Below are 12,326 nucleotides of genomic sequence, written 5' to 3'. Positions count from 1 at the left end.
ATCACAAACTCAATCTTCATGTTCAGTCAAAATATAAGATTTCTCTGTTGCCTCGTTACCACCTTTATGCTCTTAGGGACCCTAACTGGAATGCAGCCATGCTAGATGAATACATTGCCATGTTGAAAACTAATACTTGGGAACTTGTTCCTCGGCCACGAGATGCACATGTTATTCGTTCTATGTGGCTTTTTCGCCACAAATTTCATGCCGACGGTTCCTTGCAGCGTCACAAGGCACGCCTAGTGGCCAATGGTAAGTCCCAACAAATTGGAGTTGATTGTTTTTAAACATTTAGTCCGGTTGTCAAACCAGCGACTATTCGTACAGTGCTTACTATTGCCAAATCACGTTCTTGGCCTATACATCAACTGGATGTCAAGAATGCGTTTCTCCATGGGGATTTGACTGAGACAGTTTATATGCATCAGCCTCCAGGGTTTGTTGATCCTGAACACCCTGATTATGTATGTCGACTTCGTCGTTCACTTTATGGTCTAAAGCAGGCTCCTCGTGCATGGTTTCAGCGATTTGCCAAGTTCATTACCAATTGTGGTTTTCGGGGTAGTGTATGTGATCCCTCTCTCTTCGTCTACCAATCCGGATCCGAGATGGCATACTTACTTTTATATGTTGATGACATCATTTTGACAGCAAATACTGATTATCTTCTTGGAAAATTTATTACATTGATGAAACGAGAGTTTTCCATGTCTGATCTTGGCCCGCCGCATCATTTTTTGGGTATTTCTGTTAACCGCTCATCTTCAGGCCTCTACTTGTCTCAGTCAGTTTACGCGAAGGACATCATTGCTCGTGCATCTATGACAAACTGTAATCCTGTGGTCACACCAGTTGATACCAATTCGAAACTAAGTGCAACATCCGGTCCTGTGATCGAGGATCCTACTTTATATCGAAGCCTGGATGGGGCTCTTCAGTACCTCACCTTCACTAGACCGGACATTTCTTATGCAGTTCAGCAGGTATTTTTGTTTATGCATGACCCTCGGGAGCCTCACATGCAGGCCCTTAAGCGGATCCTTCTTTATCTTCAGGGTACACTTGATCATGGCTTGTTCCTGTCTGCTACTACACTCACTGGATTAACTGCTTATTCTGACGCTGTTTGGGCTGGGTGTCCGGATTCCCGTCGATCCACTTCCGGATACTGCATCTTTCTAGGTGACAACCTAGTTTCCTGGTCTTCTAAGCGTCAGGAAACTGTCTCTCGCTCAAGTGCTGAAGCTGAATATCGGGGAGTGGCCAATGCTATTGCAGAGACTACTTGGCTTCGCAACTTACTTCTTGAGCTTCATCTACCTCTACGACGTGCCACCATTGTATACTGTGACAATGTCAGTGCCGTCTATATTTCTGGTGATCCTGTGCAACATCAACACACCAAACATGTGGAGATTGATATACATTTTGTTCGTGATCGCGTTCGTATTGGTGATATTCATGTACTACACATCCCCTCGGAAAATCAATATGCTGATATTTTTACCAAGGGCCTTCCACGACAACTATTTACTCGTTTTCGTGCTACTCTGAGCGTCTGCTCTTCTCCCGCTCCGATTAAGGGGGTGTAATAGATTAGATATTATCTTATTTCCTTTCTTAGCATTATTCTCAATTATCGTGAAGTATTCTCAATTACTGTGAGATACTCATTAACATTCTTTTGACATATAATAACGAATGACGAAAAGGGGAAAGCTCTCATGGGAGTTTCACCATTATCCAAGAGTTAATATTCTTCACAGTGCCACATTGGGATACAACTAGAAGTTTCAACTTGAAAAGGATAGAAAAGTTCTGGTAAGTGCCAGAATTAGCTCGAATACTACTACTATCATAACTTAGAGCAAATCTTTCCTTGATAGCTGTCGCATACCTTCTGATTAGTAGCTAAAAGAGTTGAAGTAGAATCAGATTCAACCCCACATTCTTGCAGCTCATAATGAATTTCCAGTTACCAGAACTCATACCGTAATTGTTGTAAATTTTGAAGGACTTGATAAACAAAAATTGAGCATTTCTCAACATTGTGATCATACCAGCATTTCACTCATTGTTAAGTAGATAGTACCCTTAGAAAGTCAAAAAACTTGTAGCTTAACCTGAGCCAATACATGGAATGAACAGAATATTACAATGACACATGAAAATCTGCTTTAAGTAGGTTTGACTAGTCCTCTACGTGGAACACGAGTGCAGAATAACAAAGTTTTCATATAGACGTAGAAAGATTTTCAATACAAACTTGGATATAATCAAAAAATAACGATTACCTCACTGGCATCCAAGTTCGGATGTTCACTTGATATTTGTATAGTAAAAAATAGGAAAATTATGAGTCATTGCCCACATGTTAACCATAGCTGGTGGTATCAGTTCCTCTAAAGATCATTTTTCGCAATATCGCTGAAAGTAAAACCCAATGCATGCATTATAGAAAAGGTGAAGCTTGAAAAAGTCGAAAATATAATTTATATTTTAAGCCGAATGGTTTGAAAGACAAACTGCAAAGATTGGAAGACCAGAGAGGACCAGGGATAGTTTTAACACCAAGATGGTTTCCACCGTTTTTCCACCAATAGAGAAATACCAAGTGAGTAGTGAGAATCGGTACAGTAATTACATATTTACATGAGAGGAGATACAAGAAAAAACACTTAAGTTAAATTAGTCAAATAGTAATGAAGCACAAACTAGTATGCTTGCGAAATGTTAAGCTGGTACCCAGAACAACAAACAAGGAATGAAAAATATTATGACAGTAATAAAAAAGAACGTACCTGCTGATTTATTGCCGGATGAATCATTCCCGGCCATCAAGAACTAATATGTTTCAGGATCAACTGAGATATTAATTTTGCACTTCAGAAATTTACCGGAATGGAGAAAATTATATTGGAGTGAAGAGAAGATTGGATTATAAGCTCGGGTATTTATAGAGAAAATATTCTACTTGAGTAGTGAAAGAGAGAATCAATTAGGCGAGTAGTTGATATTAGCATCTTAATAAGGTTTGTCAGAGTGGGACTATTTCCCAGCTAGCAGCGATGAGGTTCATGCATTTTCTTATTAGCTTAAGCTTAGTTGGAATGGAAGACAGCAACAGCGATGATGAGAATCTTCTTTTTTTTTTTTCGGATGATAAATTTGATAAGCCAGTAAATCAGTAATCCAACAATTCAGTGATTGAGAATTTTTGAACGGTCATGCTCATGCCTTAATTTTCCAACAAATGACGCAGATACACATTGGGGTAGTCTAAATTTAATTTTGTAAAGACTTTTGTAATATCATCAAGATTTTCGTGTGTGTGTGTGTGGACGACTAAAAGTGAACATAAGATCGTATTAACCTCAACCACAATTATACATTTCTTACGTACTCCGGATGCTTAAGTGCAAGAGTAGCATGCATCCAACAGATGGATGCAAAAACAAACCAGACATGACCATACTCGTTTGTACAAAAAATTAAATCAAAAGAATTTGCCTGTTTCAGTGAAGTAGGGAGCAGCTTACCCGGCCTGGCATATATTTGCAAAAAAAAAAAAAAACATCTATCATCAGTCAAGTCTACAGGCTTATGGGCGGTAAATAAAGCTACGACCTTTCATTTGGCGCTACCCGGCCTGGCATATATTTGCAAATTTCTGTATTTGGACCTTGGGTGCCTATAAAAGCAAAATCACGCAATAGTCACATTGATCGTGCTCTCATTAGTCGGAAGGAGTGAAAAAAAAATAAAAAAAAATCCATCTCTCGTTACGAAAAGTAAACTATGATGATGAAGAAAACAAAAACAATGCCGAGCCTTTCTGAAGATATAATCATGGTTATACTCTCGATGTTACCAGTCAAATGGATCTCACGGTTCAGGTGCGTATGCAAACCTGGTTGGAACTATTTAGAAACTCTGATTTTACCATCTTAACCACGCTGTTGAGAAGAACAAGTTTAATCTCCTTCTCAAATCACATGGTGAGAGACGACCAGCACCACACTATCGCTTAGATCTTGATCCATTGTCGTTGTGCAATTATATTACGGCCATAGAAATTGATATTGCATGGGAGGATAAAAACCGTAATAGCCTATTCATTGGTTCTTGTAATGGCTTACTATGTGTTGATCTTGACCACACATCTATATATGGGGATGGAATTATTTTCTGGAACCCGTCTACTCGAGAATATAAGAAGATACCTAAACCACCGGTTCGAGATGGGCGTTTGGACGAATTTGTTTATGGGTTTGGTTACGATCAGAAGATTGATGACTACAAGTTAATACGAGTCGTTTCTTATAGTCGATTCGATACTGATTCCGAAGTTCTAGTTTACACATTAGGCACAAATTCTTGGAAAAAAAATGAAAACATTCCTTACAATGTATTTGCTGCTACGGTTTCTACAAAGCCTTCAAATGGAGCTCTTCATTGGGTAGCAAGAAGGGTGTGAATATGATGGATCCAAAGAAAGCACAAAGGTTATAGTTTCTTTCGATATAGCAGAAGAGCTAATCAAAGACTTCCAGATGCCTAGTTGCTTCAAAACTAATCCAGTTACGGTTATAGTCGAGGATCTGGGTGTCCTCGGCGAGGACCTTTACCTCTCACTTGATGAACCGATACTACCAGCTATGGTTAATTTAACATGTGGGCCATGACACATGATTCAGAATTTGAGGCTTATTGAACTAATTATTGGTAATCATAATGTAATTAAAAATTAAATATTATCTTAATTAACCATGGTGATACCAAAGGGCACTGGTTTATACATTTTTTTTTTTGATCGATAAAGAAAACATAGATTGATCAAAAAAAAAAAGAGGGTATAAAAGTTATACCGTCCTAAACAAAATACAAAGCAAGAAAAGAAAAAGAAACAAGACTAAGTGGATAACATGCTACCACACTAAGTTAGAGTGAAAATAAATGTTGCACCAATCTTTCATGACATATGAGGCATTGACAGATTCGAATTTCTTAAAAGTTAAAGCCCAAGTGAAAAGGCAGTAAACAACTTTTTTGGCCACTGCTCTAGCATTATGGCTTGTATCGGGGAACACTCTACCATTGTGCTCCTTCCAAATGTTCCAAAGGATGGCTGCAGGAATCATATTCCAAACAACATTACTGGCCTTATTGTGCTGCAGAAGGTTCTAGGCTTGTAAAACAGCAGAAGTATCAGCAGGCATGGAGAAAAACCAGTGCAACTTATTTGAAATTTCTGACCAAACTGTTTTAACAAAAGAGCAGTGCAGGAATAAACGAGCAATGGATTCATTCTCATCACAAAATAGACAAGTAGTTGGCACATCAACTTTCCTTTTAATAAGAAAATCTCGTGTGGATAACCTGTCATGAGAAATTAACCACAGGAAAAAAAACTGATTTTTGGAGGGCATCTCAGTTTCCATATGTGATTAAAAATGGGATTAATATTTCCATCTGCATTATTCAGAGAAAGAACATCATACAGAGACTTGACAAAAAACTGCTTATCCTTAGTAAAAAACCATCACAATTCATCCTCAATGTTTTGCTCAAAGTTGAAGGAAGCAAGATCAGTAGTAAACAAGTTTAACTCCACTCTTGCTGCAGCATTGATTATGTTAGGTAATTTAAAGTTCCAAGAGATAATATTACCAGAGACAACACTCATTTCTGCAACAGTTAAACCTTTGCCTCTTGTTATAGCAAACAAGTTTGGATAGCAAGTTTTAATAGGATGGTCATACAGCCAATTGTCAATCCAAAATCTGGTTCTAGAACCATTATTAACTTTGAACTTCACATACCTGGTAAAAATTGAGTTGCATTTCATGATAGATTTCCAGACAGAAGTACCATATGAGCATTTAGGCATCTTTGTGACCCAAAAAACTTCCCCAACACCATATTTCTCGGTAGTAATGGATTTCCAAAGAGCATTTTCTTCCACTGCATACCTCCAAGACCATTTAGAAAGAAGAGCCTGATTAAATTTCTGCAAATTTTTAATTCCCAGACCACCACATTTTTTTCTCCTGCTTAAAACAACCCACTTTACTGGATGAATCTTCCTTTTATCTTTATTATCATGCCAAAGAAAGTTCCTCATAATCTTATCAAGCTTCTTAACAACAGAAGAAGGCATCTCAAATAATGACATGAAGTACACAGGCAGACGAGAAAGAACACTGTTAACAAGAGTGATTTTCCCTGCTTTAGAAAGTAAAACTTTTTTCCATCTAGCTAGCTTTGAAATAAATCTTTCAATACCACCACTTCTATCTCCCAAAGGAAGACCCAGATAGGTTGTAGGAAGAACACCATTGTAACAACCAATAATTGAAGAAAAAACAGATAAATCTCCATCAAAAGAAACACCATAAAGTTGGATTTTAGCAAAATTAATCTTCAAGCATGTGAGTAATTCAAAGGAAAGCAAAACTAGTCTAAGATTTTTAACTTGCTCCACATCTGCATCTAGAAAGATCAATGTACCATCATCAAACTATAAGTGACTCACTAACACACCATCTGACTCAACCTAAAAACCAGAAATAATTCCTTGATCTTGCGCCTTTTTAATCATGAAATTCAAAGCCTCCCCAACAAGAAGAAACAGAAATGGAGAAATTGGATCTCCTTGCCTTATAAGTTTCTTACTTTTGAAGTAACCACCAACACTTCCATTGACTAGAACAGAAAATCTTGCAAATTATATACATATCCTAATCCAACCCCTCCATTTAGCACCAAAACCCATTAAACTGAAAATTTCATCAAGAAAGTCCCAATTTACATGATCAAAGGCTTTCTCAAAGTCAATCTTACACAGAATTCCAGGTTTCCCACTTCTAATTCTAGAATTAATCAACTCATTGGCAATTAAAACATCATCTAGAATTTGTCTACTAACGAAAGTTGTTTGGTTTGAAGAGATAATATCAGGTAGACATTTTTTAAATCTCTCAGCCAGAATTTTGGAGACGATCTTGTATGCACCATGAACTAAGCTTATTGGTCTTAGATCTTTAATTTCCTCCAAAGTATCTTTCTTAAGATTTAGATCTATGAAAGTATTTTTACATTTTTTAGCATCCAATCCAAGAAATTTATGTGCTGGAGTTCTTTAATAACATTCATGAAATCATCCCTGAGCAAATCCCAACAAAGACAATAAAAAGTTATAGGAAATCCATCTAGGCCAGGTGCATTATTTTGGCCAAGCATCTTCGTAGCAGCAACACATTCCTACTCCTTAATATCTCTTTCTAACCAATCTCTTTTTTCTTCAAAAATAGAAGAAAAATTCATACCCTCCATAGTAACATTTCTAGAATTTTGAGATTGAAAAATATTTTGAAAAAAAAAGACAATGCCATTCTTAATCTCAGACTCATCAGAAGTAAGAGTGCCATTTACCTTGATGGAACCAATATAGCTTCTCCTCCTTTTATCATTAGATATCATGTGAAAGTATTTGGTGTTGTTCACAAAATCTTTTATGTGAGTCACTCTTGATCTGCTTCTCAACTTTTCAGCTTTATTGATAGTAAGCTTACAATATTCTTGTCTTGCTTTAAACCTTTCTTCCCATTGCTCCTCAGAGAGACCATTATTTTCATTTTCTTCAACATCCAAATCCATAAAAACAGCTTCCAGCTCCTCCAATCTTCTATCAATATCACCAAATTCAGTTTTGATCCATTCTTTAAGCTTAATCTTAAGAATTTGTAATTTCTTGCAGAAAACAAAACCTACACTTCCAGAAACAGTGAAAGAAGACCACAAATCTCTAACAATTGAAACAAAATTGGGATGAGAAATCCAGTAATACTCACAGTGGAAAGGTGGAGGACCATGCTTGACACCTTCACAACACAGAGCAATTGGATTATGATCTGAGCAAGGTCTAGCAAGGGATTGCTGAATAACATTAGGAAACATACACTCCCAAGACACTGAAATGAGTAATCTGTCAATTCTGCTTCTGATAGATTGAACTTGATTGTTTGTCCAAGTTAAGGAAGCACCAAGAAGGGGGAGATCAATAAGTTTATGCCAAGAAATGAAGTTATTGAATTTCCTCATGCCTTCAGTAAGTTCACTCCCAGAATATCTTTCATGGGAATATCTAATTTCATTAAAGTCACCACCAATTACCCATGGGTAATTCCAAAAGCATCTAACCTCCTATATCTCTCTCCAAAACAGTTTGACTTCATATGTATTGGAAGCACTGGGTGCATACACACCAGTAAACATCCATTCCAAAGAATTAGAAGTATATTTGAAATGAATTGTGATTGAATAAGACCCAATAAGAGAATCCAAAACTTGAATTTGATCTGAATCCCAAAGACATAATATTCCACCTGAAGTACCTTGAGAAGGAGAATCCAACCATTTCACTGATTTCTTTCCCCAACATTGCCACACCAGAAGATCAGTACACTGCTGAATTTTGGTTTCTTGAAGAAGACCAATGCACGGCTTCCAATATCTAATTTTATGTTTAACTACATCTCTTCTATTAAGATCGTTAAGACCTATGATATTCCAACAAACGATTTTTGAACACATTAAAACTTATAACTCTAAAAGAACACATACATCTCTTACTCACTTAGGAGGTCTCCATATTTTCCATATCAAAGTTTAAAAGATGAATTTGGATAGCATCAATCATATCATCGTTCATGTCTTCTTTTGCACCCTTAAAGTTCATACCAAGCCTTGGAAAAATAGTAATCATTTGAAATAAAATTGTCTCAAATTATTTTCTGAGGATTGGATCAACTTTACCTTTAAGTGTTCTCCATTTCTCCGTTGTATTCCAGATGAAACTAAAATCAGTAATACATTTTTCTTTAAGCTTGGAAACCGATGTATCAATTATGGAGTTAGTTTCTGCAGCATCTAACTAGTTGCTTTAAAAGTTATCTAGTTAGATTTGAAGATGTGGTGTGCTTGAATGCCTTGTTAAGTTAGGCGCTAGGCGAGGCTAGGTACCAATCCCTTCAGAAGATAAACTTTCAGTCGAATTTGGACGGTGGGTTGTGCTCAAATTTTCATATTAAAACCAGAAATTTCTTGTCTGCTCGAGATGAATTTATGGTTTTTGAAACAATGGCAGTAGAATCGGGAAAGGAGGAGTATGTTTGAATTTTAAACAAACAACGAAGAAAGAGGACTTTACGTTTGGGTAGAAAAAGGACCAAAATGCCCCTTTGGTTTGCCTCGAATATCCCCAAACCAAAATATATGGATATGGGGTTGTCTCGAGGAGTTTAACTGTTTCAACTGGACCGGTTCTTTTTTACAGAATTTCCCATTGCTGTCCTACGTACTCACTTACTGTGCCTGTGACTTTTTGTTGGGTATTTATCGTCGTTACAGATTCTCCAATAATACAACTCGTGTATTATCCACCGATTCGTTACAACTCTTTGTAACACATTTTTCATCTATGTATCACGTTTCGTAATACCAACAACGAAACAAGAAAGGAAGGATAGAAAAGATGATCAATCACAAACTTAAACAGACTTACTTGGGTGTATTGAGGCGAGTAATCTCTTTGCTTAAGAAATTTGATGCCATTTATATAATGTTGTTACAGATTTAGCGGCATATGTCTCCAACATTCAACAATACCTCGATGTTTTTCGCAGCACTTCGATCACCGAATAGCGAACGCGAATGGATGTAGCACAAACTCTTCTTTAACTCTTGAAGACACATGCAAACTCTTAAATTTCTAGTACTAGTTTTATGATTCTAAAAACATGCTTGCAATGGAGAATGAATGGGGTTTATATAGGTTAGAGGTGACTCTTGGAGAGGTCCTTTCATGAAGAGTCACAACCCTTAGTGGACAGTCACATCCCTTGGGAAAAGATACTAATGTTGAAAAGACTCAAGTGAGTCCAACAATCCCCCACATTGAATATAAATTCATGCAAGTTTAATGCAGACACTAGAAAGAGTTTGTGCGCGGAACATCGCTGCATCGGGATAGATAGCTTTTGGCTTTGAATCTTCCGTAGTGAATACCTACCGGGTTTACTAGTTGTTCATTGAACGCGATGTCTTGAGCTGCCCAACTTTATGATGTAAACCGATGCAATAGATATCACACAGTTTATTTCCTTACATATCCGGTTCTCGGTTGTGTTTATTTCGGCCCTGAACGATGTTGGTTTTCATGAGTTCTCTAGATTAACTTAGCCTTATAGTTATCATAGAAGCGGCCCCACTTCACACTCATACAGGTGATCTCCTATTTTAAAAGTATCATGCCATACTTTCTTAGTGAAACTAATCCATATGAATCATTAAGAGAAATTCTCAACCTCTCACTTGATTGATAACACTGTTTCATCGTAGAAATGGGAATGAGAGTAAACTCTCACAGTGTTTCCGGTGAGTATAAATTTATAATTTGGTTGTCCCTTTTGAACCTAGATAATCATGGGATCTCCAATCGCTAGGTTGGGTTTCCGCTATAAATACTACTTTATATAGACTATCCCATTTCCCTCGATGACGCAATTATATGCTCTCTAGAATTCGTATCATTTGCCGGCTTGATAAAATTTACATACACTATTTTTTTTAAATGCGCGCAATTGAGAGCAATTGCTTTATGGTTCTATGTCGCCGACATGTTAATCGAGACGTACCATATTACCCAAACTATGTGCTATTCCATATGCGTATACTTCGGCCATAAGTATATATTCAAGGAAAATCCGAAATTTACTCAAAATTCTCATCCGACTTTGCGTCCAATGCTCCAGTTCCGTATGTGATCTTGTCATCAACAATCATTCGGATGATTTCCATGATAGAGTGTTTCTCCAAACACAAACACATAGTTTCCTCACTGATGACTTGGTATCATCATTTGTCACACATAGAACCCCACGGTTGCTATGTTTCAAGACTACTTTTCTTAAAGTCTGTTTGACATCAATAGCGTTTACCGTGCTATCTATTTCATGAGTTACCCCCGAGATTTTTACGAATTCATCATAAAAATATCTTTTTATAACAACCAACCATGTCCGGTCTGGTAAATTCAATTTCCATACTAGCACCCCCCATATTTTGAAAACGTTCACTTGTTGTTCGTTAACAAATTTCTTCCCATACTAGAGTCAGGAAGCATTTTGAGATTTCATTAAACCTCATCACAGTATGATGGTAATCTTACCAACGGCTGCCAGTAGAAATTCATGTCATTTCAAGTTTTGGAAAACCAAAATTTTTCAAAACAAAATTAAATTACTTAATTTAAACGAGACATAAGCCAAGCCAAAAACAAACCCAGCGACAAGTACAACCATGAAATCCAAAATACCAAAGACAATTCTCCGCTGTGAGATTTATGGATTCTTCGGCTGGATACTGATATATGGTTACAGCCATACGTACTCTGTTTCTGTATGTCCAACATGTTGCACCATTTGTCCTTTACCAAGCATTTCCTTTGCCGGAACAAATATATGGAGAAAATTTAAAACATCTCCCCCCACATTTTCTGTCATCCTTGAACGTTAAGGAAACTGAAAATATGAACTTCTAGGATTTGGCCGTACCAAACCTTCACCGTCCCGTGAGAGAAAAGTGTTGGTAGGTTGGTCAAGGACTAGATTAGGAAATCTAGTTGGTTGAGGAAACCAAGTACTTGTGTCCTAAGTATAGAAGCTTAAGAAGTTTTGTCTCTTAGAGCTAAGTTAGGAAACCATATACTTGTAGGAAAGTAATCCCTGTTAAGGAATGTGTCCACTCCTATTGATGTGTATAAATAGCCATAGAGAGAACTAGAGAAAACACACCAAAACTAGAAAGAGTTCTCTTCTTCTCTGCTTGATCTTTGTATATTCCAACCTATACGATGATATATAAAATTGCTATTCCTTCCCGAGGATTCAACCTCGTTAAATACTTGTTCTTCTTGTGTGTGTGATTGTGTTCTTCGCGATATTGAGGTACCTCGTAGTAGTGCAAACCTAAACGCTTCCGCAGGCTTTGGCGCAACAACTGGTATTAGAGCAAGGAGACGCTCTTGGATACGGGTACTCGAATTGCAGTTGAAGTGAAGGTATTTTCTTTCCTGAAGATTGCTTGAGGTAATAAAAATCTCAAAGGTTCTGTTTTTTATCTATATTTGGTTGTTTGTGAACAATGGTTGACGGGGACAAAGATCCGAAAAATCCTTTAGGAGAACATTCAGAGTCCACAAATTAAAATAAAGAAACAAAAGAAGAAATACTTCATTCACATAGATCACAACTCAAGGTAGA

The 12,326-nt window shown here is 37.1% G+C and overlaps 1 protein-coding gene and 1 long non-coding RNA gene across 2 annotated transcripts; both read right to left on the bottom strand.

Moving 5' to 3' along the window:
* Window positions 1-1,719: 1,719 nt before the first annotated feature.
* LOC113361188 lies at window positions 1,720-3,046 on the bottom strand. The gene is made up of 2 exons (XR_003365000.1): window positions 2,805-3,046; window positions 1,720-2,430 (listed from the first exon to the last, which is right to left on the bottom strand). It is a non-coding gene; the product is annotated as an uncharacterized LOC113361188 (long non-coding RNA).
* Window positions 3,047-5,545: 2,499 nt separating this feature from the next.
* On the bottom strand, window positions 5,546-8,106 carry LOC113359352. The gene is made up of 3 exons (XM_026603003.1): window positions 7,332-8,106; window positions 6,739-7,083; window positions 5,546-6,495 (listed from the first exon to the last, which is right to left on the bottom strand). The coding sequence occupies exons 1-3, from the start codon at window positions 8,104-8,106 to the stop codon at window positions 5,546-5,548; spliced, it is 2,070 nt and encodes a 689-aa protein (XP_026458788.1).
* Between the last annotated feature and the right edge of the window lie 4,220 nt (window positions 8,107-12,326).

Source organism: Papaver somniferum, chromosome 3, assembly GCF_003573695.1.
Source record: "Papaver somniferum cultivar HN1 chromosome 3, ASM357369v1, whole genome shotgun sequence".
NCBI lineage: Eukaryota > Viridiplantae > Streptophyta > Magnoliopsida > Ranunculales > Papaveraceae > Papaver > Papaver somniferum.
The sequence above is the reverse complement of the archived record's forward strand: the minus strand, read 5'-3'. Positions and strand labels throughout refer to the sequence as shown.